Raw genomic sequence first — 27,799 nt, 5'->3', positions numbered from 1 at the left:
TGCTGCTCCTTTGTATGATTGTTCCTTGGAAGAATTTAAAGTGCCGTTTCTTTTCAGGAATCATATACTCTTCTGTTTTTCTTTTTTCCCCCTCTTTCTGTCCAACTGCAGGTACTACATGAGCCCCTGATTGACGAGGATCCTGTTTTCATTGCGACGTGCACAGAGAGGGAGCTGCGCAAAAGGAAGAAGAGGAAGTTCAGTCTCTGGGTTCGGCAGTGCTCATCCACTGGTTTCATCTGTCAGGTAGGTTTTACCTCTTAAGGTCTGACTGAGTTCCTAGCAGGTATGTATGTTGCAGGATCAGTGATAACAGTCACTTCTATTCGTAGGCTTGCAAGGGGCTACAGTCTGAATGCAGCAGGCCTCTGATTCCCACAGATACTAGATCTGAAGGCTCATGGCAACAAGTTCCCAATGGTTTGTTTGCTGTATGATTTAACTGAGGGTGCCCGTCTTTAACACTGTCCCTCTGACTGTCATCCCTGAGCTCATTAAATTGAAACAGTTACAGAATCTGTCCTTTTGTAACCCTAAGTTTATCTAAACATCTAGGTACTACGACTCCTGTCCTTTTTAATGAATCAGCTCCTTTCTCCAAGAAGGATAATACTGCATCTGTGATAGCCAGCTATGTCCAATAGGCTAAGTCAATATGGTATCAAGATACCCAGTTTTCTGTGAGCAACATGTTAGCAGGATTGTATATTACATCTCTTTTCACACCTCTACTTCTCTGCCAAAGAAATAAAATCTGACACGACTTCAAGATGATACATGAGCTTGAGCAGGCGAGACATGTTAAAAGATTTGTATTTGGTGTGCTGTAAAGCGTTGGGGACAAATTTTCAAATTCTCAGAGTCTACAGCTGCTGATATATTTTTCAGAGCTCTTAAAAATCTAGACATTTATTCTGATACCTAGAGGTGAGGCAGTGAATATGTTCTGATATTTCTTGAAAGCTTCTGTGAAAACTTGGTGTCATGCATGTTCCAGAGCAGCGATTCTGAAGTGCAGGTACGACAAGCACACACTGACTGCTCAGACTGAATACATGTCAAAACTACAGGGCCTGTGGATTTACTGTGGTTGAACACTTGTTCAAAGTAAAATCTGATCTGTGAATCACTATAACTGTTTGGAGAGCTATGCAAGAAAAGAGGCTACCTGGAAAGAGGAGACTGCATTTTCAGCTATGCAKTTCACAGTGAAAAGAAAGTTGGGATCACACTTCTTCCATCCAGATTTTACAGCAGTTGTTTTATCCAATAGAATAGGTTCATCTTGTGAGGTGTCCTTGGAAGTTTCTGTTCTCAAGGTTTTTATAAAGTATTTGCTATACAGAGGCAGAGTGCTTAATTTCAAAGGTGAACTCCTATCTATCYCGCATGCAGCTTATTACTGAAGCATAATGGGTACAGAAAGAATAAAGTTTGCTGGTCTCCCTTACCATACCAACCACCACCAAACTAATAAATCTTCAGATGTGCCAGAGATGTCAGATTCTGAAGTATAAATATGCTGCATCTCTCTTCCTGTCCATTGAGAGAGTAAATTAATAGAATGTCAGTTGAAACAGAATAAATGCTCAGCACTCCCTAAGTCTCTTGCATCCTTAATGAAATAGATACTTATGCTTCACTTGCATCTAGATGACATCCAAAATCTCCTGAACAGCCTTCTATCTTCGTTCCATGACTTGACTCTAATTATCATTGTGCTAACATGATTGGGTGATAGGGACCTTAGAGAAGGGTGAAAATGAATATTCAAGAGTATGAACATTTATGCTAAAATGGGAAAACCTAGTCTCAGGAGGGGTGTCTTCAACTGTGGTGTATTTGAAATGCCACCCATGTTCAGTTATGTGTTACTACCTTCCCTGCACACTTACCAAGGAACTTGAGGAATCCAGAGCACTTATTTGGTGGCTACTTGTGTTATTTACTATAGTAGAAAGAGGCTTTTTTCTGTTTAACATATGGAGAGAAMTGGTCTAAACAGGAAAATAATTTGATATTTTCTCCTCTGTGTATGCACATACCTTCTCCTCCATCTCTTGTGAAACTGCCATCATCAGGAAGGACTTGTTGCTTAGTGAACAAGGACTGACTGGTTTGCCACCTATGTACTCTCAAAAAAAGCCTGCCATTCCCACTTGGAAACTTTCAGAAATTCTGTGAATGAATTTTCTCATTGCTTTCTGCGTGTTGACATCAAGGGTCATTTTATTCAGGATAAAACATGGCACTAAACACTTCGTATGTCAGGTTCATTCAGTTTCAAAAGTCTAGAAAAGATACAGGTAAAAGAAAAGGTGAAGCAGCCCAGACAAAGGAGAGAGTAAGGAAGGAATCTCAAGAGGTTCATGATGATTCTGACTCAAAGCAAGGTCCTCTAAACCTCTGTGATTTGTGTGATGTTAAATATATCTATTTGGAGACATCCCAGTTTTTCCACTGGTCTGTTTTTTCTCCAATGAAAAGATCTGGTTGGTTGGTTCTTTTGTTTTCCTAACATAGAATACACATCAGTGTTTTGAAGCCACACGTAGACGTATTCTGTGAACAACTCATAGTTGGAAGCTCACTGCGTAGTTGGCAATGTTCAGAGTTTTAGGTGTTTGACTCCCCAGATTCCTCTCTCTGCTTGTTCTCATGAACAAAACTCTGAATCACTTTTTTGGTGTAAGTAAATACACCAAAGTACACTTTTGTCTGATGGCTCATCATTGCCTTTTATAAGCGAATGGTGCTTGGTTAACAATTCTGCTCAATAAGTCATTTATGGAACAGAAGTAGCATAAACCCCAAATATTACTTGTGAGTATGAGAAGGTGCATAGGTTTATATATGCATAATATAAGTAATGTGTACATATATATATATTAGGCTACTTTTCCAGCTCTGATTCCTGTAATACAGATGACTCCACCATTGACAATTAAGTCTCTGTTCTAGGATGGATACTCAATTTCAGATTGTATCTCTGCTTCAGAGTTTCCAAAGCAAAGCATCATGTTGCAGTGAATAACTTTGTTGTTGAGTACCTTTCAYGGTCAGCTAACCAAGTGGGAACATGCAGCAAGGGCAGATCACTCAAACAACGTAAATGTACATCTATAGCAGCTTAGAACGTGAGCAAAAATTTTAGAGGTTTAAAAGAAAATAAATGTCCTGCTGCAGAAGGGCTGACTTTGGCAAAGTAGGCAGCAAAACTGCCCCTGATAGTGTTGCCTCTTTCACTTATCTTTGACCCTGGAAACCAAAGTGGCAACAACTGCTGCTGCAAGTGAAGACTTGGGGTAATCTCATTTCTTGCTCTCTAGTACAATAAGAACAGCAAGCTCAACTTTTAGTGCCTTGAATCTCCCTCCCTGTTCCATCTTCTCCTTGCTTTTCTCCTTTCCATAACAGAAGCCCACCCCACCATGCCAGGACCCTTCATTTATAAAGCAGCAAAAGTTGATTTTGCTGGGAAACCTTGAACTAGCTTTGGGACTGTTCCTTGCTCCCAAACATTCAGTGCTGGGGAAACTGCAGTCACTCACAGCTCTCTTACTTGATCATCCTTTTTGCATTCTTYGCTACCCTTTTCAGTTAAGCAGAGCAGTTTATGTTGGTATATTATACAGAGAAAATAACACTGAAATAAACTCAGCAACCCACCTGCTGGCTGAAAGCTCCCTCTTTCTTCAAAACACATTGCTTGAAAGTGAGAGCTCTAGTGAATTCCTACCCCTGCCACACATCTGCTGTGTGGCTGTGGGCATCTCACCTCAGGAATTTGATTTCAGTATCTGTAATCCCAGGGTTGTAGTGTCTCCTCATCTGTGGCCATGCAGACTCTTCTGGCTGCTGCTGCTGCGCTCCATGCCAAGGTCACATTCTTCATAGTAGCAGAAGCCAGGCAGTGCCATTGCCTCTGCTCCCAAGGCAGAGACCCGCACTACCAGCAGCAGCAGGTGAGATTCCTTTGGCACTGCAAGGCAAAAAATGCTCAAGTGGTTTGAAATCAGCTTAGTACTAAGATAGGGGAAGGTAGATRTGAGGGGGAGAAGTCTCTTACACAAACAATAGCTAGTTTTTCACGATATTAACTCTTGCTCCATAACTAATACAGAAGTATTTGGGATTTGTAAGGTGCTGGGGGAACCCGATCTAGAAAGCACTACACAGCTACACTCCCATAGTGGCTCTTTTGTAGGCAGACTGATTATATTTGTTTCCCTTGAGAATGCTACATTTGGTGGCGTTAGCACTTAGGTTGGGTTGTTAGGACAACTTGTATCACAGAATAGTTGAGGTTGGAAGGGACCTCCGGAGATCATCTAGGCCAACACGCCTGCTTCAGCAGGGTCACCTAGAACATGTTAGACAGGACAGCATCCAGGTGGGTTTTGAATATCTCCAGAGAAGGAGACTCCACAGCAACTCTTGACAACTTCTTCCAGTGCTCTGTCTCCTTCACAGGAAAGAAGTTCTTCCTCATATTCAGGTGGAACTTCCTGTGTTTCAGTTTGTGCCCATTGCCTCGTGTCCTGTTGCTGGGCATCACTGAAAAAGAGTTCGGCCCCATCCCCTTGACATCCTCTATTAAGGTATTTGTATACACTGATAAAATCTGTTCTGAGTCTTCTCTTCTACAGGCTAAACAGGCCCATCTTTATAGATCGGAGTACAAGCTCAGACAATAAGCTGATCATCCAGTGTATTTCTCTACGTATGTACTACCACTAAGATATTTTTCTAATTGGTACTTTAATATCCCGATTGCTGTTTAAATGGCTATAGTAGCTTAGAAATCGGGTTTTTTCTTTCCATCATCATCCATCATCCTCTTTAAATCAAAACTCTAGGTGTGCCAGTTATATTTCTCTCTTTTTCTCCCAAAAAGTCTGGAGTACTTGCTTTTAAAAGATGTGCATACAAGTGATTTGTAGGTCTCTTTTCATTCTAGATATAGCACTAGAACTTACGAAAAACTGCTGAAAGTTCCCAAATAGTCAGGGTTAGCTGTTTTATTCTGACAGGACATATCATGCTTTTGCTTTTGTTCTYGTGTGTGACTCGCAAGGAATGAACATAGCCACGAATAACTGATAATAAGTGATAATATGTCCGTGCATAACATCTCCCGGACAAAAATGTTTTCTGGTCATTTTACAGATGGAGGAAGGAGCATAAAGGGCTGGTGGCTTGCTCAGAATCCCACACAAAGTCAGGCAAGACTAGGTATCCTACAGTGCCTAGTTCTGGACCATAGCCCCTCTGCACAGACACAAACCAAAAGATGGTCCTCACCCAGAGTCGTTAATCAACAAAATGAAAGGCAATAGATTGTAGACAGCAGTGCGCAGTCAGGCAATATTAATTGCTGTGATAGGCAGTAATGGAATTAGCTCGTCAAACTAATTATTCACTTAAAAAATCTTGACATCATAGCAGAGGAGGAGAAGAGATGACTTTATGGATGTGTGTATCATTTCCTATTCCTTGGGATGAAATCTGTTCTCTGAGGCTATTCTGGGCCATCCTCTTCGCCTCCCTCCCTCCCTCCCCACCAACTATGTGGCCTCTACACTTGGATTTGTTCATTGGCAGAAAGTTCTAGCAAGAATGTATTTAATTTTCACTGATGTTTCTGTTAAGCATCTCTCTTGGATTTATGGTATCCTTTAGATTCTTTTGCTGGGACTGAATCTGAGTTTTCACCTTTTTCTACTTACCCCGAAGAAGAGATGAGTCAGAAGAGATTAAGAAAAAGAATTGTGTCCCTGCAGCTCAAGTCTTCCCACATTACTGACCTATCAACAGCTTGTATTATAGCAGCATTTAAGGAATGCCACATAGATCAGGGTTGCCCCCAAATGAGAGCATAAAAGATGACTCTCTCGCTGAGGAGCTGCAGTCTCAGTAAAAGCAAGTTGCCTGAGGTCACACCACAGATCAGTGGCAGAGCTGAGAAATAAACCTCAGCTCACTTGTCTCAAACTGCAGTGTCTCAACTGCTGCCTTCTGTTGCTTTTTCAACTGCAGAATGTCTTGATTTCTTAGAATATCTCTCAGTTGTAGCAAACAAGAAAACAATATAAACATTACACTTTTGTAATAAATGCTGTAGTCCATTCTTGGTTACTTACAGGATAAGTACAATTATCTCAACTTAATAACCTTAGTGATTTTACACAGTAAGCACTTATTTCCAGAGTCCTCTGTTATCAGAGTTAAGAGAATCTGAGGAGGTGCCCTGAAGAATTTATAATTTCACAGCATGTCACATAAGTGCGTTCAGTCGCTTGTTAAACTCTAATTGATTTTATCCATGCCCTTTGGAAAGAGGAAAGGGAGGGGGAAAAAAGCCTGGGGTGAGTGTGGTTTTCAAGGTCAGAGTTGCAGAAGAGCTAGCTATCTGTGTATTTGTTTAATAAAGTTACTCAGAAATATTTTTGTTTCAACCTGTTTACATTCTGTTTGGAGATTAGTCTGAGTCTATGAGTTTCTTTAAAGAGTGCCCAGATAATTTCACTGTTGGTAAAACAGTTGCATCTGAAGTGCACAGGTGCAGTGTGCTCTTCTGAGCAGATTCTCAAGGTCAGACTTTGGCTGGGAGAGGGTCCCAAGAAATCTGATTACCTTTGGTCCTCAGTCATTGTTGCTTAGAAAATCCTGTCTGCTTTCTTCCCTTGACCCCGCCAACTGGCTCTGGCTGTTTAATCATGTAATCTCTATCGTTAGCATCTGAAAWTCTCAGATCTGAATTGAAAGCCAGTAATTCTCTTGCTTGTCAATTTTAAATGGAAAGGTGGCTTTTCCAGATGTGTGGTGGGTGGGCCAGCCCAATTCATTTCTCTAGAATTTAAAATCCTATTTTGTTTCTGGATGTATCGGAAGAGCAAACATTGAAATGTAACCCAAATGCAGAGATCTCTAGCAGTGTTTGCAGGTAGTCCCARTGTCTGTTTTTAGGTGAGAGTGGGGGTTATTGTTTAGTTCCAGTCTGTCGTACTTGGGGTTTTACTGATGCTATTCACAGTTACATGGTCAGTATGATACTCTTTTTCTTTTTGCAGCTGTTCTCRCTACATGCAACTCTGCCTGAAGGAGGGTGAAAGCAAGAGAGCCTCCTTACTTCCTTACTTAATGCATTGCCATAGGAACTCCACCCACAGATCAAATCTCTTTGTGCTAGGTGCTGTATAAATACAGAACAAGATAATCCCTTACCTATCAAGTTTATCATGTAAATGCAAGATGGAGGCATAAGCCTCCCTCAGTGAGTCACTTCCATTTAGGCATCTTTCAGCATGCCCAGACTTCACGCAGAACATATGCAGCATTATTTATTGGATAATACATACAGTAGACAGGACTAAAACACTAAGCACTTATATACTTGCTGCTCCCAGTGAGCCTACACAGGCCAGTCAGTCWTGTTGCTCCTTGGAAATGAGCTAGATCCTTGATGTTACTGAATTGGCATCTTCTGATTTTTCTTAAGGTTTTATACCTCCTTATGCAAATATTTTTCTTCTTAAGCTGCTATTATCCTGTCAACMGTTGCACCACTTCTAACTGTGGTGTAACTGTTAATCACTGACTGATACTTTTCTTATTTTGTATCCCTCAGTTATATACCTTTTTGCAGCTCAACAGTAATTTGCTCAGTAAAAGGGAGCCAAGATTGTGCAACTGTGTGGTACCAGAGTGAGGTCTCAGATCATGGACCTGTGCTGGGCTGACAGTTACAGTGAGGGAGCCTGGTGGAGCAATGTTAAGAGGGTGGTGGTACCAATGCATAGCTTAGCAATTGAGTTGTAGGAGGGTTGCATCCTTGCTAAGAAGGRTATTGAAGAGCAAAAGGAAAGAGCTTCGCAGAGGCTAGCAGTTGTTTCCAACCAAGCAGGAGAAGAGCACCATAGCAATAAATAAAAATGGCCTTGYTTGGCAGCAGTAGCTGGGTGACTGTTGTCATAGGACAAACATAGGAGTAAGTATACTGAACACATACTCACATCTGGAGTACTGTGTCCGGTTCTGGGCTCCCCAGTACAAGAGAGACATGGAACTACTGGAGAGAGTCCAGTGTAGGGCTACGCTGGATGATTAGGGGACTGGAGCATCTCTCTTATTAGGAAAGGCTGCGAGAGCTGGGCCTGTTTATCCTGGAGAAGAGAAGACTGAGGGGATCTTATCAGTGTCTATAAATACCTGAAGRGAGGGTGTCAAGGGGATGGGGCTGGACTCTTTTCAGTGGTACCCAATGACAGGACATGAGGCAACTGGCACAAAYTRAAGCACAGGAAATTCCACCTGAATATGAGGAAGAACTTCTTTACTGAGAGTGATAGAGCACTGGATGAGGTTTCYCAGAGAGGTTGTGGAGTCTCCTTTTCTGGAGATATTCAAAACCCACCTGGATGCAGTCCTGTCTAACATGTTCTAGGTGACCCTGCCTGAGCAGGGGGGGTTGGCTTAGATGATCTCCRGAGGTCCCTTCCAACCTCAACCATTCTGTGATTCTGTGTGAAAAGGTAAAGGAAGAGCTGATCAGGGAGGGCTCAACTATGAAGGCTGGTTTCCATTTTCCATGCCAACTTCCATTTGATGCTGTAAAGAAGCRGAACTGATGGAAAGCTGAAATAGTCAAAGCAAATAGGCAAATGTTCTCTGAGGCAGTGCACTGTCTGGTATCAAGATACACCTAAGCAAGGCCAAAGGAAAGAACGGTTGCAATAATTGAGATGAGAGCCAGGTGGTTCTTAGGGATGTGAATGAGTAGGAAAAGCTGTATCTTAGAGGTGTAATGCATAATAAATCTACCTGACTTAAATGTAGCTGGCCTCAGAGAAGCTAGGGAGAGTAGTCTGCATATGATGTTGCCCAGGTTGTAGGTTTGCCGTAAACAATTGTAGTGTCCTCAATGATGAAGAAATTATATGGACGAAGGGTGTTGATGAAAAGGAAACAAAGAGCTTTATTTTTAGTCATATTGGGCTTGAAGTGTCAACTAATGTATCTAGCAGTTTCTCTCTGCCAGTCTCAGCAATATCTTGTTAGAAACTTTGAAGAACATATGCACCAGAAATAGGAGTTTGTTATTCCTCAGCACAGAGATGTTAGCTAGATCTGTGTATTACCATGGATTGAATCATTTGGMATAGGAGGCAGAGGGAGAAGAGAGGAGGACCGAGGAAAACACTTTGCAGGGAACCTCAAGAGCTGCTTGTGAACAGAATGGGCAAGCTGCATGTCCTTTGAATACTTTTTTTGCAGTAGACTTTAGAGAAGTAGGAAGAARATAAGGAAAGGATAGAATTAATGGAAAGACCCAATCTTAAGAAGACCACGGTGAGTGGTGTCAATGGTTGCTGAGGAAGAGCTAGACCTAGGAACTGGCTGAGAAGAGGGTATTAAAAAGGGATGGGATGAGATTGGAGGGGAGGGTCTCCCAGAATGATAGTAACAGAAACATGGGGTTTAGTGAGAAACAGTGAGGTAGGATCTGGAGAGTGAGGCAGAATGAGCAATTGAGTATTTGGCTGTGAAGTCTATAGAAAAAAAGTTTTTTTTTTTCCCAATAGCTGTTCAAGATCCAAAAAATATGACTATACCATTATTTGTTTCCTTCGTAGCTGCATCATCTTAAAAACTTGGCCTCTGTTTTGCAGTTGTTTAGGGTCTGCCTGATTTTAGATATTTTGCACAATGTAGCCTTCAAAAACTTCCTTCTGTTTATTACTACCCCTCTTTTTTTCTTCCAAATGTCATCTATTTTGCTTGAGAATTGTACCCTGGGGTGCTTCAATTATGTATGAATGCAGAGTATTAGGGATGTGCTATTCACAAGTGCTTTCAATTTGCCATCTGAGCTTTGAACATGAACAGAATCACCAATATTTTAGTTTCTAGGGCATTCTTAAATGTGCAGTCAAGGTAGAGCTTTTGTTCCTAACTGCTCATTTTTTACCCCAATTCATAGCAAGACCTTATGAACCCGCCACATGATTTTTCCATAGATGCCAGCACAAAGCAAGAAAACCCTGTTGGCTTGTAGCATTAATGTCTACTCTGAGACCTTAAGCAGCACTGATTTCTGTGTTACTGATCTTCCTTTCTCTGGTAGCTTTCTCTAGCAGTCTGTCCCTGTAGCCAAATATGCTTGTTTTGAGGTTCTGAATGACAGATTAAATTGACTGTCATCTGTCAGCATATGGAATCTCCTGTTTAGAACTGTGATGTCTTTTCTCATTGCTGCAATGTAGGTAAACTGGCCTTTCCAGAATGGTTTACACTATTTGTTTTTCTTGTTTTGTGAGAGCTCAGCACAGTCTTTACAAGTAGCTTGTTGCTCTGCCATCAGGTATATTGATTTGATATCTACTTCCACATTTGTGATGAAAGGAGGCAGAAGCAGTTGCAGTGGAAGGGAAGGCAAAGGTGAGCCAGAAAGTGAAAGTCCTTTCTTATTGTCAGGTTTTTAGGGGGAAGAGACTGATAGGATACTGCATGGAGAGTGAAGGCAGAAAAGAGGGTGGTTTGAGGGATGAGTTAAAAGGAGTGGAAAGAGAGCTTGTATTATGCATAAAGGATTAAAATGAATCGGATAAAAAGAAGTAGGGCTGCACCAGATAGAAAGATGGAGAACTGAATGCATAGGCATGCTGGTAAGATAAGAAGAATTGAGGGATGACTAGAAAAAGCTTCCTCCCTCTTCCGGCACTGCACGGTAAAGGGCTTTACCCTGTAGCTGCCTCATAAGACAAATGATGTCACATCTTTAGAAAATCCCATTTGGTGTTGTAGATCGAATGGATTGATAACCACTAGAAGCCACATGACTGTAACATCAGTAACTGTGACCTCTGCAGATATTCGAGAAATGTTGCTTTGACTGTCACTCTCAGAAGCAGTGCATGTTGTTGCCAACATCTCCATCTGTTGTCCTGCAGCAGTTCTAGGGCTGGTGTTGTTGTTTTGCTGTTGGAAAAGGCACAAAGCTCTAATGCTGATACAAGGCAAATCAGTAGCTCTGGTGAATGAATTAACCAGCATTTTTGAGGGAGAAACTTCTGACTGTGCCTATGAAGTCAATTCATGACAATTATGCATTCTGTCTGCAGACTGGTTAGCTGCTAAATACACATTTGAATTATGAATTACAGAATGTGAGGGAATACTGTAGGCTTCAACAGGCATGATATTAAAGATTTGAAGTAGAACTGAAATAAATTGGATTACAGAAGGGGGAGAAGGAAAATAAGGGCCATATGGGATCATGACCACTTGCRAGGGTATTCAAAGCTGTGCCTTTGCCAAATGTCTGTACACAGCTGCTGTTTTACAGAGGCCTTAATGCTTTCCAACATTGTGGTGCCGTCACCTATCTTGCCTGTAGAACTGAACATGCTAAAGCTTTGAATAATGCTTCTCCAAAACAAGAAATAATTGTGCCAGGAACAAGAGTTGTGCTTGTATAGGCAAAGAAATGCCCAAGGAGGGGATGTTAACACAGGGGGAAGCAGAAATAGGGCAGGTTCAATAGTGGACATGGATGTTTGGCTGAAAGACAGAGCAAGGGAGCCTGARAATCACAAGGTGGCTGTTACAGGGATCCTTGAATGAGAGAGGAGGACAAAAGGAGAGTGACAGATGCCCCAGGTGCACAGAGAACTCTGCTAGCAAAGCCTATGGCATAAGGATTATCCTGATGTGAAAGTATTGATACATCAGTGGACAGTTGCATGGTGAGTATGCTCTTTAAAGTAGTGGCTTGCAGACCCAAACCAGTGCATGGTGAGGAACCAATTAGCCTACCAACAGCACTGGCAGACTGTCTTATACCTTGGGTAATGCTCTGCAGGGAACACCAAGTGAGCACCTAGTAAGAGAGACTCTTGAATGACTAAGATGTGCTGCAACAGGGGAAGGGTTGTTGGACCCTTGCCTAGATCCAGAGATGACTACTTTGTTTTCAACTCATCTGCTAACCCAAGGTCAAAACTAATCTGTCTGCATCCTTTGTGTTTTCACTGCTTTGTCCATAGATGGGGCTTGATCTAGGGTCTCCATGCTGCCCCACTAGTAACCTTTGATGCCGAAAGTAATGCAATATTTCTGCTGTTACCTTTGGAACAATCTGCCTTTTGTATGCATTCCACTGCTAAGCTGCTCTYTTGAGCCCCAATTAACAACCTAAATGACTTACTGTAATTAGCTAGTCCTTATAAGCTTAACATCGGTGGAAGTGAAAATTTGACAGCTTTCAAAATTGAGTGGAGCATTGTTAGAGAGTCTACAGCATTCCTGCCTTTGTCTTCATCTGGAGATTATTTTTATCCAAAACAGAATGGTTTTTGAAATGTTTATTTAAGGTTTTCTTTTAAAACAAGGCTTTCTTTTCTGAAGTTAATATGTATCCTATCCTTGCACCAAGTGTGTTCTTTAGCACATTAATTAGTTCAAAATATAAATTTTGTCTCATCTCTCAGAGGTTTCATACATAACATACTCCTCTGGAGTCTGGTTCCATGATGGATGAATAGCTAGGGAACATTACATTAGTATGTCTCAAATACCAGTGCTGGGAGATACACCATCTAAAAACAGGGAGAAACTKGTTTAATTGATTTTTGTTCACCTCTAAGATCATTGAGATATCATAAATTCCTGAGAGCACCACTGCAAACATGCTGGCATTTTTATTTTCTGGGCATTGTGATGAAGTTTCCTTTATGAAGGAGTCTGCTGGTAAGAGAAATGGATGCCAAAGCACTGGAAAGCTGTGCTGTATATTCTGGATGGCTGATGTCTCAAGCAAGTTTAGGAAAAGCTCGTGGATGCACCACTGCAAAAAATGAGACAGAATTTCTTTTGCCTGTCCCTCAATGCTTTGGCAAATTTAAGCTTTTCCTCTGATTTGAGTATTTCGGAGCCAAAGTCACAAAGGCATGTCTGGGTAAATTTTTCAGAAAATTTGCCTTTGTGTGTGTGTATTTAAATATTCATGAGCCCTATGGAATTACAAACTGTTTTAGGGACTGAATACAGAGTTTGCATCTTCTCATTTCTTTTGCCAGTGGGATATTTCTACTGACTCTAAGGTCAAGAGTGCTCAGTCAGGTGAGGTGCCCAGTTGATCTTTAGTAGATATTCAGCTTTAGTGAAAGTTATACTTGTAAAATACTGTCAGTGAAAGAAAATGGCAGGCTTCTATCCACAGAAAGGGTATGTGCTTTTTCCCTCTGCATGGCAAGGCATAAGAGGGCTCACTTGGAGGAGTAAAGGAGCAGCTTAGCTTCAATTGGTACATGTATGCTAGCTCTGCTGTGTTCAGTTAATTGTAGTCACATAACTAAGGGGTAAGTGTTCCTGCTCTCCAGCACAAACAGGCATGTTGTGTATGGCTAAGGGTGACAGCTCTCTAATTGTAAGAGTGATGTGGGCTGCCCCATGGCAGGATACATGCTAAAGCTACTGCAGCCTGCTRTGAAGGAGCCAGGCATTTAACTCTGAAAAGCAGCATATTGCACTGTACCCTGCTTCCTGGTTCAATCTGTTTTGGTGGGTTGTCTCCAAATCATGATCTAAGAAAAGGAGCTAAGAATTAGTGCTGTGCCTGGAGAGCCTGATTAGGATGTTCTGGCTGGTTAAGTATGTGTATTGCTGGCTCCTCATTTATAGGGTTGCACCCGTGTTTACATCACAGCCTAATGGCCACTGCCAGCAGAAATAAATCTGAACATTACTGCAGTAAAGCTAATGGACCATTTCCTTCTGGTCATCTTGTAGAGACCTTGCTTTGGAAATGAAGTTTACRCGCAGCCCTTTGGCTGGCAGCAATAAGGAATATGCAGATTCAGTATAGCACATAATTTCAGTTATGACTTGAGATTTTTTACTGCCAAGTAAACAATCTTCCAACTGCACCACAGTGACAACCACCTCAGGAAGCTCTTTAGCTGAGGCAAAGGACCCTGTGTTTATCTGTAGCTGTGCCAGCTAACCTGTGATAGTTTAAAAGCAACRGCCCCTTCAAAGAGGTTTTTAAATAGTAGCAGGTTTTAAAATGTATCTGCTTTCTTAATCCTCAGTTTGTCCCCAGCTGAGTCAGGCGGGTGTRTGACAATTGCATCTGCTCCCTCCAGGTTTCTTGTAACCTTCTSGTTTTTCTTCCTGTTTCTCATTTAAGATTTATGTCCATCTCAAGGAAGGGAGTGGTGCTGACGGGCTGGATGCTTTGAAGAACAAACCACAGCTCCACAGTATGGTGGCCAAAAGCCTTTGTCAGAACGCGTCTGGAAAGAACTACATCGTCTTCACTGGCCCTAGCATTACCAGCCTGAATCTCTTTGAAGAATTTGAGAAGCAAGGTGTGTATCTGGTGACTCACTGGATTTTGATGCTGAAAGACCTATGAGCCTCCTGCTATTGAATTCAGACTACTCCTGAAAGGCTTTGCTGCRATTTCAATTCCTTGTATAGATAGATCAGTCACCTCTAGAAAAGGTCTCATTCCTTAAAATTTCATTGATTTCATGGCTGACTCTATTATATTTTAAGACTAGCAAAGCTATGATACAAAATGTCTGATCATAAAACACAGAAGATACCCCACATACTCCCAGTAATTAAGTTTCAAGTTTAAAAGTAAAGACAGTCAGACAAGAAAAAAATACTATGCAGAGGTGTTTTTAAGTTGAATTAATGCTCTGTGAATCTTCCAAATTCAGACTGAAGTTGTAAACCTACAAGTGTATTTGAGGCTCTTGCTTTTGTTCTTTGCCTTAGAAATGTGAGGTCTAATCTTCTGCACGGCCTGGGGGGCTTCTCAAGAGATCTCCTGCCTGTGATTTTTTGGGCCAGTTGTGAAAGACTAGGGATAGGATGAATCTTGAAGGGTGTGCCTTAGAAGTCTTTGGCTTAATATCTGTTAAAGATGTGATGTCTCACTGACAGCCATCTGTTATTGCAAAAACCCTAGCATAGTTTGCTTTTTTGCTGGTACAAACATGCCTCAGTAGGGCAATTTTTAAGTTTGCAAAGCATAAACTCTACACCAGCAAAAGCACACTCGCCAGCAGAATGACCATTAATGTGCCACTGTGGTTGTATCAGCCAGTTTCTTGCTAGTGCATAGAATAAGCCCCAGACATTCTCTCTATCAAACGTCCCTTCAGCATAAGTTCTGCTTTTGGCATGCTTTCCATTGAAGAAAACTAAACTCATCTGGGGCATTATATTAACGAAATGTGGCCCAAACTAGGGGGACAAGATGTGGAACTGAGACAGTATTTTGATTCCCATTTGAAATTAGAATTCTACTGAGTTGTACAAGTGCTTTAGCTGAACCCCTCAAGTTTGCACTTCAGTTTGCGCTAGCATTGAGAACAGTCTCTGTTGAGTGCAGTACAGGACTTAGCCCCTAAATTATTGTAGATAAACTGGAGACTCACAAAATACAGTGGAATACTCTGACAGAAGCAGGTATAGTTTACCAAATGATACAACCAGCCATATGGGAAAGAAGTCAAGCATATTTATAATTTACTGGCGATTTACTCTGACTGGAAACTGTTCCTTAGCAAATGACTGATTTCATGGCTGACTCTAACTATTATATTTTAAGACTAGCAAAACTATGATACAAAATGTCTGATCATAAAACATAGAGGATACCCCACATACTCCCAGTAATTAAGTTTCAAGTTTAAAAGTAAAGACTGTCAGACAAAAAAAAAATGACTTCTGAGTCACACTCTTTATGCTCAGCTGAAGAAGGAGACAGTATGGCATGACTCAGTTGGTCTGTAACCACAATGAGAAAGGTGCAGGCCTACTGAACCAGCTGAATGTTTGCTGATTACAGGTAATTCAAATTGTTCACAGCTGTAAACTATTCATAGGCCTTACACTGAGGAGATTTCAGTTTCATTGATATTATTTTATATGGCTTCATGAGATTGTTTGTCATATTTAAGAGCTATCTCCAAAATGAAATTTCTGACCTGATACACACCATCACTTCTCCTAAGGTTGAGAACAGGAGAGAGATGGATTAGGCATGTTTACTGGCATTTGCAAAATAGCTTGGAAGATGATGATTTTGGGGAGAACCTGAAAGCAGCGTTTCTGTTTAACAAGGACGTGGGATAGACTGCCTTTGCCACAGGGTACTAAGGGACAATTCGCTACTTTGGAAAGGGAATGTTGAACTGAAGAGACTATGAGATACTGGCAGAGATCAGGTGCTAGAGATGTCAAGCAGTGGTAAAGTCAGTAAGAACACTGGAGGAGATGGTGTGTATTGACTGTACTGCAAAGCAGGTAATGTATGGCCAGCACCTGTTGGGATCTCACTACATTGGCTGCACACTTGGGGAGAAGCCAACAGAGAAGCCTGGACTCCTTAGAGAGATCTCTCCTACTCTATCACAGCCACACTCAGCAATGGYCTTGATGCTCTTTTAGTATATGGCTGGCTAACTAAATCTAAACAGATACATACCGAGGCCAAAAAGTGTCATGAGATCCTGGAGAAGAGGACAGCATCTATGCTTGGGTGCTCATGAAAGTTAAGGCTCTCTTCTTAAAGTGTCAAATTAACTTTTCCTGTTCAAGAAAAGTTAATTTCTGGGCTAGAGCTGGATCAGTGGAAGAAAGAGAAATATCCCATTGAGAGTGAAAACAAAAAGAAAGTGATGTTCATCTTAACTCCTTTATGTTTATTTTTTKTGACGCTTGACAAAAGGGAGATTTAAATAGGCTAATTTGGGGAACTATTAGTTGTTTGGGCACTTAAATTGATATTTAAGGAAATTGAAGGCGATTTTAGAAAATCTAGAGGAAGAGACACCAATCAAAAAGGTATATGTTCCTCTCAAAATTCTTGATCAAAAGGGGCTGGGGGTCTTAGTAGACATCAAAATGAACAACGTGACCTAACAGCAAAGAAGGCCAACACTACCCTGAGCTGCATTAACAGGAGTGTAGCCCATAGATCAAGGGAAGTGATTAACCCCTCCTATTCAGCACTTGTTAAGAGAGCATCTAGAACACCACATCCAGTTTTGTGCCCCTGCTATACCCTGCCTCCAAAAAAAACACCCCCCAAAAATAAACCCAGAACAAAAACAGAAGAGACATGGATAACTAGGGCAAGTTCAGCAGAAGGCCATCAGGCTGATCAGGGGCTGGACCACATGTCCTGTGGTGAGGAGGAAACTGTACTTGTTCAGCCTGGAGAAGGGAAGGCTTCAGGGGACCCAGTAACAGCCTCCTAATACCAAGGAGGAGGTTATTGAGAGAATGGAGCCTGGCTCTTCACAGTGGTGCATGGTGGAAGCATGAGGAGCAATGGGAGTACGTTAATGCAACAGAAGTTCAGAGTAGATACAAGAAAAAATTCTTCTTCAGCAGGGACAGTCAAGGTGTGAATACGGTTGCCCAGAGAAGTCATTCAGTCTCCGTCCTTGAAGGTTTTCAAGACCCAACAGGATAAAGCCCTGAGCAACCTGATTGGATCTTACAGCTAATCTGCTTTCAACAGGGGTTTGACTAGAGACCTCCTGAAGTCCCTTCCAACCTGAATTATCCTATAATCCTATGATCCTATGAAATTTTTTGTGGGACCATAAGTATCATTTTCTTTTCCTAACCCAAACCCATATCTATGTTATTGCAAAAACACAGTGTTATTTTTTGGAAAGCTTCCTATGTAGCACCTTCACTGTACCACAGTAAAAAAAATGTGTCTAGAAATATAAAAGGATATCAGTGAACATGATTCTCAGGTCTTTGAAGATATCAAGAGCTGAGAAAACTTCAGAAAATAAGACTGCGGACTTTGATCTTTTTAAAAATCAAAAACCTGAATAAACCTCTTTTTTAAGGGACATATAAAGCATTTCTTTTTCTGGCCTCTGAATAGAACTGGAAACCAGCACTGAAACGCTCCAAATTATCTGCTCTGCAAGCAGAGAGCTGTCATTGTTACTTGCTGGAACAGTCATTCATAGTGTGCTTTCCTTTTTCCCCTTCTAAGCAAGACTGTTGTCTTTTATAGAGGACAGCACCCCCAAAGCCCCTTGCCTCATGTTTCCCTTAAAAGTATGACCTCTTTGAAAGACCCTATTGCATTTTGTGTACCAGTAGGAGCAGCAGGATCAGTCCTGCAAAAGAGCTGGGGTGGGCCCAGACTGCATCTAGTCAGGCTGGAATCACATAGGGTGCCCATGCTGTGATCACCCCTAGTCACACATCCTTCCCAGCATCTTGCAATTCCAGCAGATAGGGGACCCCCCCAGACTGTCATGGTAGCCCCCTACAGTTGCCCCAACTCTAGCTCAAACCAGTGTTGCACTCAGGATATATGGTTGCAGAGTGTGTACTTTTGCTTGAATTAGCTTGAGTCTCACTGCCTCTTTGAATGACACTAATGAAGATGTGGAAATAAGCTTCAGCACTAGCTCTCCAGGTCCTAGAGACCCCAGAAATCAACTCGAGTGACTAGGCTGTACTTCCTCATCTTTACTTTTGTCCAACCTAGCTTAGAAGATCAGATGAGGACAGCCAGGCTCCACTGACTCCTCTGTATGTGGCAAGCATGCCAGATGATCCAGATTTAATTATATGCAAAAATTTAAATTGAGCCAAGTAGATCTACTTTTTTATTGCTTTTATTGCTATAGTAACCAGGTGGTTTTTAAAAACTCTCTACATTAAGGGTGTCATCCGTGATGAGAGATGCTAGTAAATTTGCAGCACTGTTACACCTTTTGAGGCAATATAGCAGGGAGGTTATGTTGTGTTCCTGAGAGAGGACATGGTTCCCCTTATTCTGTAGGAAGAGTGAAACATCTACTGGAATCTTTCTGTGGACTTACTGCCTGAGCTAAAGGAGAGGCTAGAAGTAATTATGAAGGGATCATGGAGCTCACTGTTGCTGTTCTGAAGCTCAAATGCAGTAATACAGTTGTTAGCTTGGTTTCATACCATTGTATGTAAACAGAAACCCAAGAACACAGGTAAGTGCTCTGGGAAAGCCATTAATTGTAGTCTGACTTAGCATTTCCCCTTTTAAGATGACTGTTTATCTAATGTGCACAATTCAGCATGATGTAAATAAAATTTGATCGTGTAGTCTTAGATATCAGGTTGGCTTTAAACTACCACAGGCCTCAGCTGCCATATGGATGGCATGCACAGATGTCATTTGCTTGCATGCCCATATATTGTCTCTGTTAGGGTAGGTTAATGCAAAAACAAGGGATACCAAGAAAATCTCAGTTTTCCTTGAGACTGATTAATTTCCTCAGGAAGATTTGCTTTGCTTGGACTAACAGAAGTAGACCATTATTATTTCATGGCCTAATGACAAGTTCAAGCATTGGCATTAATAACATAGTTTCAATATCTTGTTTGTTCCCACCTTGCTGCATTGAGATGTGTTTTGTTGTGTTAGAATTTATCCATTGCCTCTTTCATCTATGGAAAAGCCAAAAAGCTCTGAGCAGCAAAGTCTGAGCCTGGTCTCCTGTAAGTGGAACCTCTAGTATCTGTGCAGGATCAAATCGCTGTATCATTGCTCCCTCCACTGATTTGTTATATCCCCTTTCCCTGAAACCCATTTTCACTAAACTTATAAGAACTTTTTGTTTCCATCTTCTCCATCCTTTTGGCACATGCATTTCTTAAATCCGCTAGTGGTTTCAGTAGTTTTCAATTGCTTTAGTATCATCATTTCCTTAAAAAGCCAGATATTGGCAGTGCAAGGAACGCCTGGCTGAAGAAGGAGGGCTGGATGGCTCGGTGAAACAGTAGATGAAACCAGTTTGTCCACTATTTATATTGTGATTAAAAGCATCATGAGAATCGTGTAGGAGAAATTATTTCAGTTGACATCTAAGATGTCATAGTTTCCCTCCTTCACTACACCCTCTACAATTTATTCTTAGTTAATCATTGAAGAGTTTCTTGGATCATAAATTCTGAGTTGTTTCATAATGTATATTCCCCTTTATTTGTTTCAGTCTAGTTTTAGACATCTTGTGGCAAATATTATACAGGTTATAGATTTCATTGTTGGGAAGATACTCATCCCGAATTCATCTCCTTGTTATTACATTGTATCTGTACATGAGGTGTCAGTACATTTTGTAATAGACACAGGCTTTCTGCACTTGTCTCGGATATCAGAGACATTCATTTAGGACACAAATCTTAGGTATTGTAGGAAGAGCCCAGCTGGCCAACATATCTGTCGAAGTAGAACTTTTTAAGACAGCTCTTTGTCTAGTCATGTCAGTCAGGCTTGCTCCGCTGCCCTTGCTTTCTAGATCCATAAAATGGCTTGCTAATAGGGAATGTTTTTTTCTTCACATGCAGAGATTTACTGCTGTGGGTTGCTGAGTGCCAGGAAGAGTGATTGCACAGGCCTACCTCCATCCATGCTGAACAACCCTGAAACTCCCCAGTCCAGAGGACAGTACAGAATAAAAATGAAGGGAAACATGTCCTTGATCTGCTGGTACAATAAAGGGCACTTCCGTTTTCTGACTAACGCCTATTCACCAGTTCAACAAGGTAAGCAATATTCCTCCTGCTCCTCTGGAAACTGCACATGCTTTAAGTAAGTGACAAGGCAAGATGAGTCACTGAGTTTGATAATAAGCCTGAACAAAGAGCTTGATCATAATGTCCTGGATAAATGGTAGCAGTAGTGATCACTTCCTTTTTGTGTCTTCCTACGGCTATTATTTTTTCCCACACAGAAGTTAAAAGCCTACTGCTAATGCAGCCTCCTTTGCTTGGACTGGTAGAGGCCGTATCTTTTCAGGTATAAAGATTATATCTTTACTGATGATCAGAGAAGGGAAGAAGATGGGTCTTGTGTAACACTATACTAGCCACATTTACAAACTGTCTTGTAGGATTGCTGCTACTGAAATATTAGTAAATGTCATAATGTACTTAGAACTCTGAGCAGATCCTACCATTAATTTATCCACTAAAAACCTAGTCACAAGCAAATGTCTTTTTGCCAGAAGTCAGTATGATTAAGACTTCCTGTTGTATGTTAAATTGATTTTAGCAATTGATGAAAAGGAATCAAAACAGATGATAACTCATAACAAATAACTGGAGAGAACTTCACGATGACTCAAATCTTTTCCTTTTCAAAAGTATACAAGTGTTTTTAAGAAGGTATGGATACCTCTGTAAGATTCAGTATGACTAGGTAACTCTTTGAAACTTTTATTTCAAAGAAAATGTTACTTTAGTTTCTCTTCATTGTTATTATTCAGAGAGAAATATCTCTAAAAGCATGTATTATTTGAAAATGCCTAAAAACCTGCCTGAGACTTACCTAAAACTTTGTATGAAAAGTTATTAATTCAGACCCATCTGGTTTGCTCGTGTTCTGACTCTCACATATGTGATAGGCTAAAGGAGCAAAGTTGAAGGCATGGACTGAGTTTGATAACACAGAGGAACTGGTATCTGAGAAAAAGCTTTGAAAATACATACGTGAAGGAAAAATGACACTTCGGTGATCCTGCTGAAGCCAGTCTCTGGAGCAGTGTTAGTGCATGATTGCAGTCTGACTTGAGCATGGGGAGCATTCCACTTGTGCTGTGCTAACAGGACCTTCTGTTAAGAGTGAATTAAATTGAAGGCATTAATGTGAGGATTTGTGCTGTTTCCCATGTGCAGCTGCAGTGAATGGACCAGGGGTCCTGCTAAGTGTCATGCTATCACAAAATTGTTGCGTTTGGGTATAATTCATAAATACTGCTTTATAGGCAGTTAGAAAAATATATTTTATGTTGATGTCACTATTAACTGCCACTTTAAAAAAATGGGCCAATAGCAGACCCTGAGGTGAGTGTGGCTGGCAGTCTCCTTTGCAAGTAGCACAAGAAGTTGTGAGATTTTGTGCTTATGAATGATCGTGGCTTTGTCTTAGCTTTGACAGGATTGTGTGTTGTGTATGTGAGGTAGTTTAAGGTCAACTGATTAGGAACTATGTGTGTGGTAGGCAAGACTTGCCCAATACTTTGCTCACCAAATACTGCCTGGGACAGCTGACATAGTTCACAGTGAATCAGAGCAGAAAACTGAGACTGGCTCTTTAGAGAGTTGCACTGGGGGGAAAAGAGTGTCTATGAAGATCTGAGAACAGATGGAGACTCAGTAAGAAGACAGGAGACCAGATTGCCTGCCTCTAATCTGGCATCTCTGAAGTCAGTGCAGCAATGCTAGTTTAAGCCAACTTGAAGCTTGACCACAGAAGTCTCCTCCAAGTGACAGAGAGAACGAGGAAGAGGAGGAATCTGTGCTCTTTGAGGCAAGTCTGTAGCACAGACAGGCTGAGCAATTGTGTTCAAGGAGAGAGGAAGTAGGGATGAGCTAGAATAAAAGCTATACAAGGTATTTGGACAGGGACATGCCAGTGGGATTGTCTGACAATGAATTGTATGTTGATTATAAGTGCTGTTGGGGGTGGTGGAGGCCATGAAGAAAATACCTACAAAAAATAAAGGCAAGAGATAGTCAAGACAAGACTTAAGGTGAGAACAGAGGTGGTTGCAACAAATAATGGGCTATTTATTGCAATTTAAAGGAAAGTGGAAAAGGTAAACCTTGCATGTACCTTGAGTGCACCCAAGCTACAGGGACCAGGAGGGCAATGCACTTGTCAGAAATGATCTATGAATACTATTCTTAGATGCAGCATGTTATTTATTATGGATGTTTTGAACCACTGTGTCATAATACATCGTCTCATATGCCAAGGGATGAGTCTTGTTCATTTAGTCTTGCAAAAATTGTATCTGTACATGTTCTACCTGGAACAAAATTTTATGGGGTTTTTAATTTCCTTTTAGCAGTAACTTGAGTTGAATTTTCCCTTTTGCCTCTACTACAGAGGTACTGAGAACCCCCAGATAGTTAAGTGTGTGTGTGTATGTATTTTTTTATATGACCATTATTCTAAAGCAGGTGATAGCTAGTCTAGAACTCCTAGCCTGTGCAACATGGGTGCATTTTATCTTTCCACTCTAGATGTGGAGCCTGCATTCCTTCAATTTCTAGGACTTTATTCCAGACATAACTACATTTTTTTCTATTTTTTTGCACAAGGATGGCTGGAGTGGGCAGCTATTCTACTTGGGGAAACTTGGGAAATCCTGGGCTTTCTGACTTGCAGTAGGGAGCCAGGATATCTCAGGGCCCCTAGTGCTGGAGAACTAGGGTCCTGGTTGCCAAGTAGGGTTCCCCAGTCCACCACAATTCTCTGGAAATCCCACAGCTTAGGCAGCCTGCAGACCTGGAAGCAGATGTTCCTTTGCAAGCTGTGAGGGAGCTGCGCTGCTTTCTTCCAAGCATCTTAGGCTTTGGCAAAAAATTGTTGTAAGTAGGATCTTTTTGAGAAGCAGCGCAGCTTTCACAGATGCTCTTCACCAACCAGCTCTACTTAAAAGCTAGAAGGACAACGGCTAAGGATAGAAAAGGAAGCTTGGGCCACATAAGCAGAGGGTAAGGACTAAAGAGCTGCAAATGACACATTGACATCCCACAGGCGACTTGTGGTGGTAGGAGGTGGAAATAGGCTTGACACTTGTTAGGGGTATGGATTAGATAGAAAGTGAGACCAGAGGGGAGCATAGAGAGTAGTGGAGAGGAGGTAATGGTAAAGATGAGAATACTTGAGGTGGAGAAAGAGAATGAGAGTCAGTTACACAAAACAGCCTCCTGATGTAGCCTGTGTCTAAGGCTGCAGCTTCCCTAGAGGGCTCTATTAGCTTCTCCTTGATGTCTGTGCCTTTTCTTTCCCACTCTCCCCTTAAAGACCGTGCGACAGGAATAAGAAAGATGGTAAATGTTGTGGAGATGTCGCAGTTGTATAAAACAGTGTGTAAGTCCCTGTGTGGTTCTTAGCCCAGAAGGAACTGGAGCGAGGATTGATCATCTGTCTGACAAAGTAGTTTCCTGAAAAATTGAGAGATAGGCCCAGAACTGGAAAGTCTGGGAAAAGAGGCATAACATTAAAAAAAAAAAATTAAGAGAAGCTTAAAAGTGTAATGAGAGATGCTTAGGATTTTGACCTTAAGTTTCCCTGTGTCCTTTGTAGGAATTCATTCAGGATGTTGTGTCCAAGTATGATGAGAGTGGGGATGGGGTCAGTGGGGGCTCTAATGTAAATGCTTTGACTCTTAGAGCTTGTACAATCCTGACTGTCTGCAATTCTGATACAGAGCTGTAGCAAAGTCAAGTCCCCTTTTCTTATATTACGTTACAAAATATCAGAGCTTGCCAAGATGGATGCAAGTGCTGATATTACTGAGCCTTCATTTTTAGCTCCTAAAATCAAAAATTCGTGTAAAATAAGTGTTTATGGAAAAAAGCATGTATATGCCTTTGTCTGCCTGCTGCCTCCTTTGCAGTCAAATTTCCTAAGCTTTGCTTGACAAGCATATAGGTTAGAAACTTAGAAATAACCTCCCAAAATCTGAGCTAATCACCTCAATCCAAGCACTGAGGTTTTAAAAGAAAGACAAAACCCAAAAAGCTGATGCGTTCGGCTGTGGCAGTGTCGTGGCCAGCAGCGTGCACTGCTTCCAGCCCACTGGGAAAGGCAGGCAGCGGCTGCAGCGCGAGCACTCTGTTGCCCTGGAGCATTGCCAGGGAAGGGAACAGAGCGATACTGGGGGAGGGCCAGGAGGGGACATAGCTCATGGGATGTGCTGTGAGTCAGCTTGCTTGGGATTGCTTGCCACAGAGGCCTGCAGCTAGGCACTACCCAGCTCCAGCAGTTGCCTCCTGGGAGAGGAGGCCTATGGCTGCAAAACAAGCCTAGGACAGGCTATAAAAATAATGTGCATATAAAGCTATTTATGTTTCTGAAACAAAAGACTTTTACATAGGACATAACAGAAAATGAGAGGGAGTATGTGATGCCCACATAGCTGCCATCACACTGCATTTTTAAGGACTGTGATTAGAAAACAAAGGAAAGTTCAATTTAAATTCTCTAAAGGAGGTGTGGAGGGGAAGAGAGTAGGAAATTTTTTATAAAGCCCTGGCACCAGAAATACAGTCACCCTTTCGTGACATGCCCAGGTGGAATAGTAAGTGATTTTGCAGCACCAATGCAATAGGCTGATGCTGATCAACCCTCTTTCCTCATGCTGCTGACCAGATATGTTTTAGAACTATGCCAGCAAAGGGATCAAAAAAAAAAAAAAAAAAAAAGAAAAAGAAAAGAAAGAAAAGAAAAGAAAGAAAGGATGAAAGATTTATTCATTCAATTGTATTTTCTCCTCTCCTTGGGCTACATTTACACCACATTGGCGGGGGCAGGGAGGCACACAAATGAACGGAGAGAGCTGAAAAATTTAGAGGTGACATTTTTGGACTCATGAAAAATCTGACTTTAAAGACCCCGAATAAATTGCTGCATGGCTCAGATGTAACAGGACATTTAGTATGTGTCATTTGTCTTGCTTCAAAATAGAGTCTGCCAGCTAGGACAGCACAGGGGGCTTGACGGAGATAATGGATGGAGACTTCCAGCTGAAGGAATGAATTGGTGAAGTCTGTAATCAAAATGTGAGATGCATTTTAGGGATGATCGTAAAAGAGTTTGCAGAAGCAGGGCAATGCACAAGTTTGAAAGCTTGAGATATCGGAAAGCCCAGAATTGTATTTGTACTTAAACAATTCGGAGGAAGGATCCAACCAAATTTGTGCTTCTTGAAACCAGGAGAAAAATATTATTGTTCTGCTGGAGGTGGAGTGGGGATAAAACAGAGATCCCCACTAGGCAATGCACCACAGACTGGGAGCGAGAGACAGACCATAGCCTGTAGCGCTAACTAGCAAACCCTGCAGGCAAATGAAGTCAAAACTTAGGGAACAGGATGTTTGATAAAGTACCACAAGTTTTCTTTGTTCATCCGTCTCTCCTACAAGCAGCTTCCCCCTTGATGTGGAAAGCATGGAGGATAGGAAGAATAAAGTAGAGAAGACCTTAAGGGGGCAGTCTGTTAACAGCTATAGTGGAGATCAGAGGAGATGAGAGAAGGTCAATGAGTGTTGACGTAATGTCTTGGGAGAGCAATGGGCTCATATATACTGTGGAGAAGGCTGGGTCAAAAAAAGCGCCAGGCATGGGAATTGGGCCTGTTCTCAGACGAACCTGCTGTAAGCACTAGATCTTTTTCTATGCTGAGACTGGTCTGCAGCAGGTGACTTGTTGCCTTTTTGTAGCAGGCAGGATTATCTCACCCACCTAGCTGAAAGCTAGCCAGCTGACCAGGCAGGATGGGAAACATCATGGGCAGAGAGAGATACATGTGCTTAGCTCCCTTGAATGGTCAAAGAGTATGTCTGAGCTCTGGCTTCCCTCAGCAGTGAACAGGCTTGTTCTCAGTGCAGACAAGCAGTGTGGTGGTTGGGGATCTTTCAAATTGCCCACTACTGTCACCTCAGGCAGAGCAGCAGGAGCAAACCGGCAAAACTGGCAGCAGTTACTTCCAAGATATTTTCAAAGGCAGAATTTTAATCTTAATTCCAGTAGTTCCTATAGACTCCACTACCCTCAGAGAAGATGACCTCTTGCGTCCTGTAAGGGAACTGCTATTCCTCACTAGCCTCTGCCATCAGAGTGTAAAAAGCTGTACTGGACATGTAGTAAGAGCCTACAGCAGTGCACGCACCTAATCCCGTACTGTCTTGCAAAATCTGATTTACCTGCTCAGCATAAGTAGCTGTATTGGTGCAATAAAAGGGGCCATTGGACATGGACTGCAGTGGTACAGTCACTTTAACAGAGGTACTGCACACCTGGGAACCAACCCACAGAAAGGGAAGAGTAGGCAGCTGGCCCTGCAACAGAAAAGAAAGCAAGTTATGCCTAGCAGAGCTGATCCAAGAATCAAAAATTAGGCTGATAAGCAGAGGCTGCTGCTATTGCATGCTTGAGCATAAGCTGTTCTTTGTATCATGTAGATTTTAAACTGTTATGTTTTCAATTGATGCAGGAGTTATAATTAAGAGAAAAAGCAGAGAAATTCCATGCCCATTGGCAGTTGAAGCATTTGCTGCTCACCTTAGCTATATCTGCAAATATGACGACAAATACAGCAAGTAAGTGTGTGAATACATGTGTGTATTTATTTTATTCCTTTCCCATGGCTGGAGTGTTTGAGGTTCTCCAGGTTGAGCTGCAAGCTGAGGGCTCAATCCTGTGTTCGCTGACTTCATCTCTAACAAAACTCCTGTTTAAATCAAAGATCAGAAGCTGGCTCTGCAAAAGGAAGAGAATCGCATTGCTAGCCATACTGCAGAGAATCTCTGTAGAAGTAGAGAGACGAATGAGTAGTTCTCATTAGGTGCATTACATTTTTTTACCCCTTGCTTTTCACCTTCTGAATGATCTCTTAAGCTGTGCTAATGTTATTTTGGATCTCCCTGCCAAGCCACCGGTGAAAAAAAAGTTACTAGACCTACGTTCTAAGCATTTTGTAAATGACTTGTAAGAAGAGTTGGAAAGATGAACCAGCAGGTCAGTGCTCTTGGCCACATCAAATTTGTTGCCCCACAAGTTTTTCAGGCTACCTCAACTCTCCACTTCTATAAGCAGATGGTGTTTAGGTGACTATCTGTCCCAGTGATACTTGTGTCTCCTTGAACCAGAAGATAAGGATGTTCAGTTTTGGGTGCAGTGCTGATCTAGATGAGCTGTGAGAGCAGAGTGTAGATCTTTTGGCTCCTGGATTCCAGCTAGGGTCCT

General features: G+C 41.7%; 1 protein-coding gene across 1 annotated transcript in view; it reads left to right on the top strand.

Moving 5' to 3' along the window:
- PGBD5 (piggyBac transposable element derived 5) overlaps positions 1–27,799 on the top strand; it is a 72,313-nt gene that overhangs the window by 42,711 nt on the left and 1,803 nt on the right. The window contains exons 3-6 of the mRNA XM_085315420.1: positions 112–246; positions 14,192–14,372; positions 20,386–20,583; positions 27,048–27,153. Of these exons, the coding sequence (XP_085171546.1) occupies positions 112–246; positions 14,192–14,372; positions 20,386–20,583; positions 27,048–27,153 (620 nt within the window). The remainder of the gene's footprint in view (positions 1–111; positions 247–14,191; positions 14,373–20,385; positions 20,584–27,047; positions 27,154–27,799) is intronic.

This window comes from Rhea americana, unplaced genomic scaffold (assembly GCF_003343005.1).
Source record: "Rhea americana isolate MKP2758 unplaced genomic scaffold, rheAme1 scaffold_43, whole genome shotgun sequence".
NCBI lineage: Eukaryota > Metazoa > Chordata > Aves > Rheiformes > Rheidae > Rhea > Rhea americana.
Note: the sequence above shows the minus strand (reverse complement) of the source record. Positions and strands in the feature narration are given on the sequence as shown.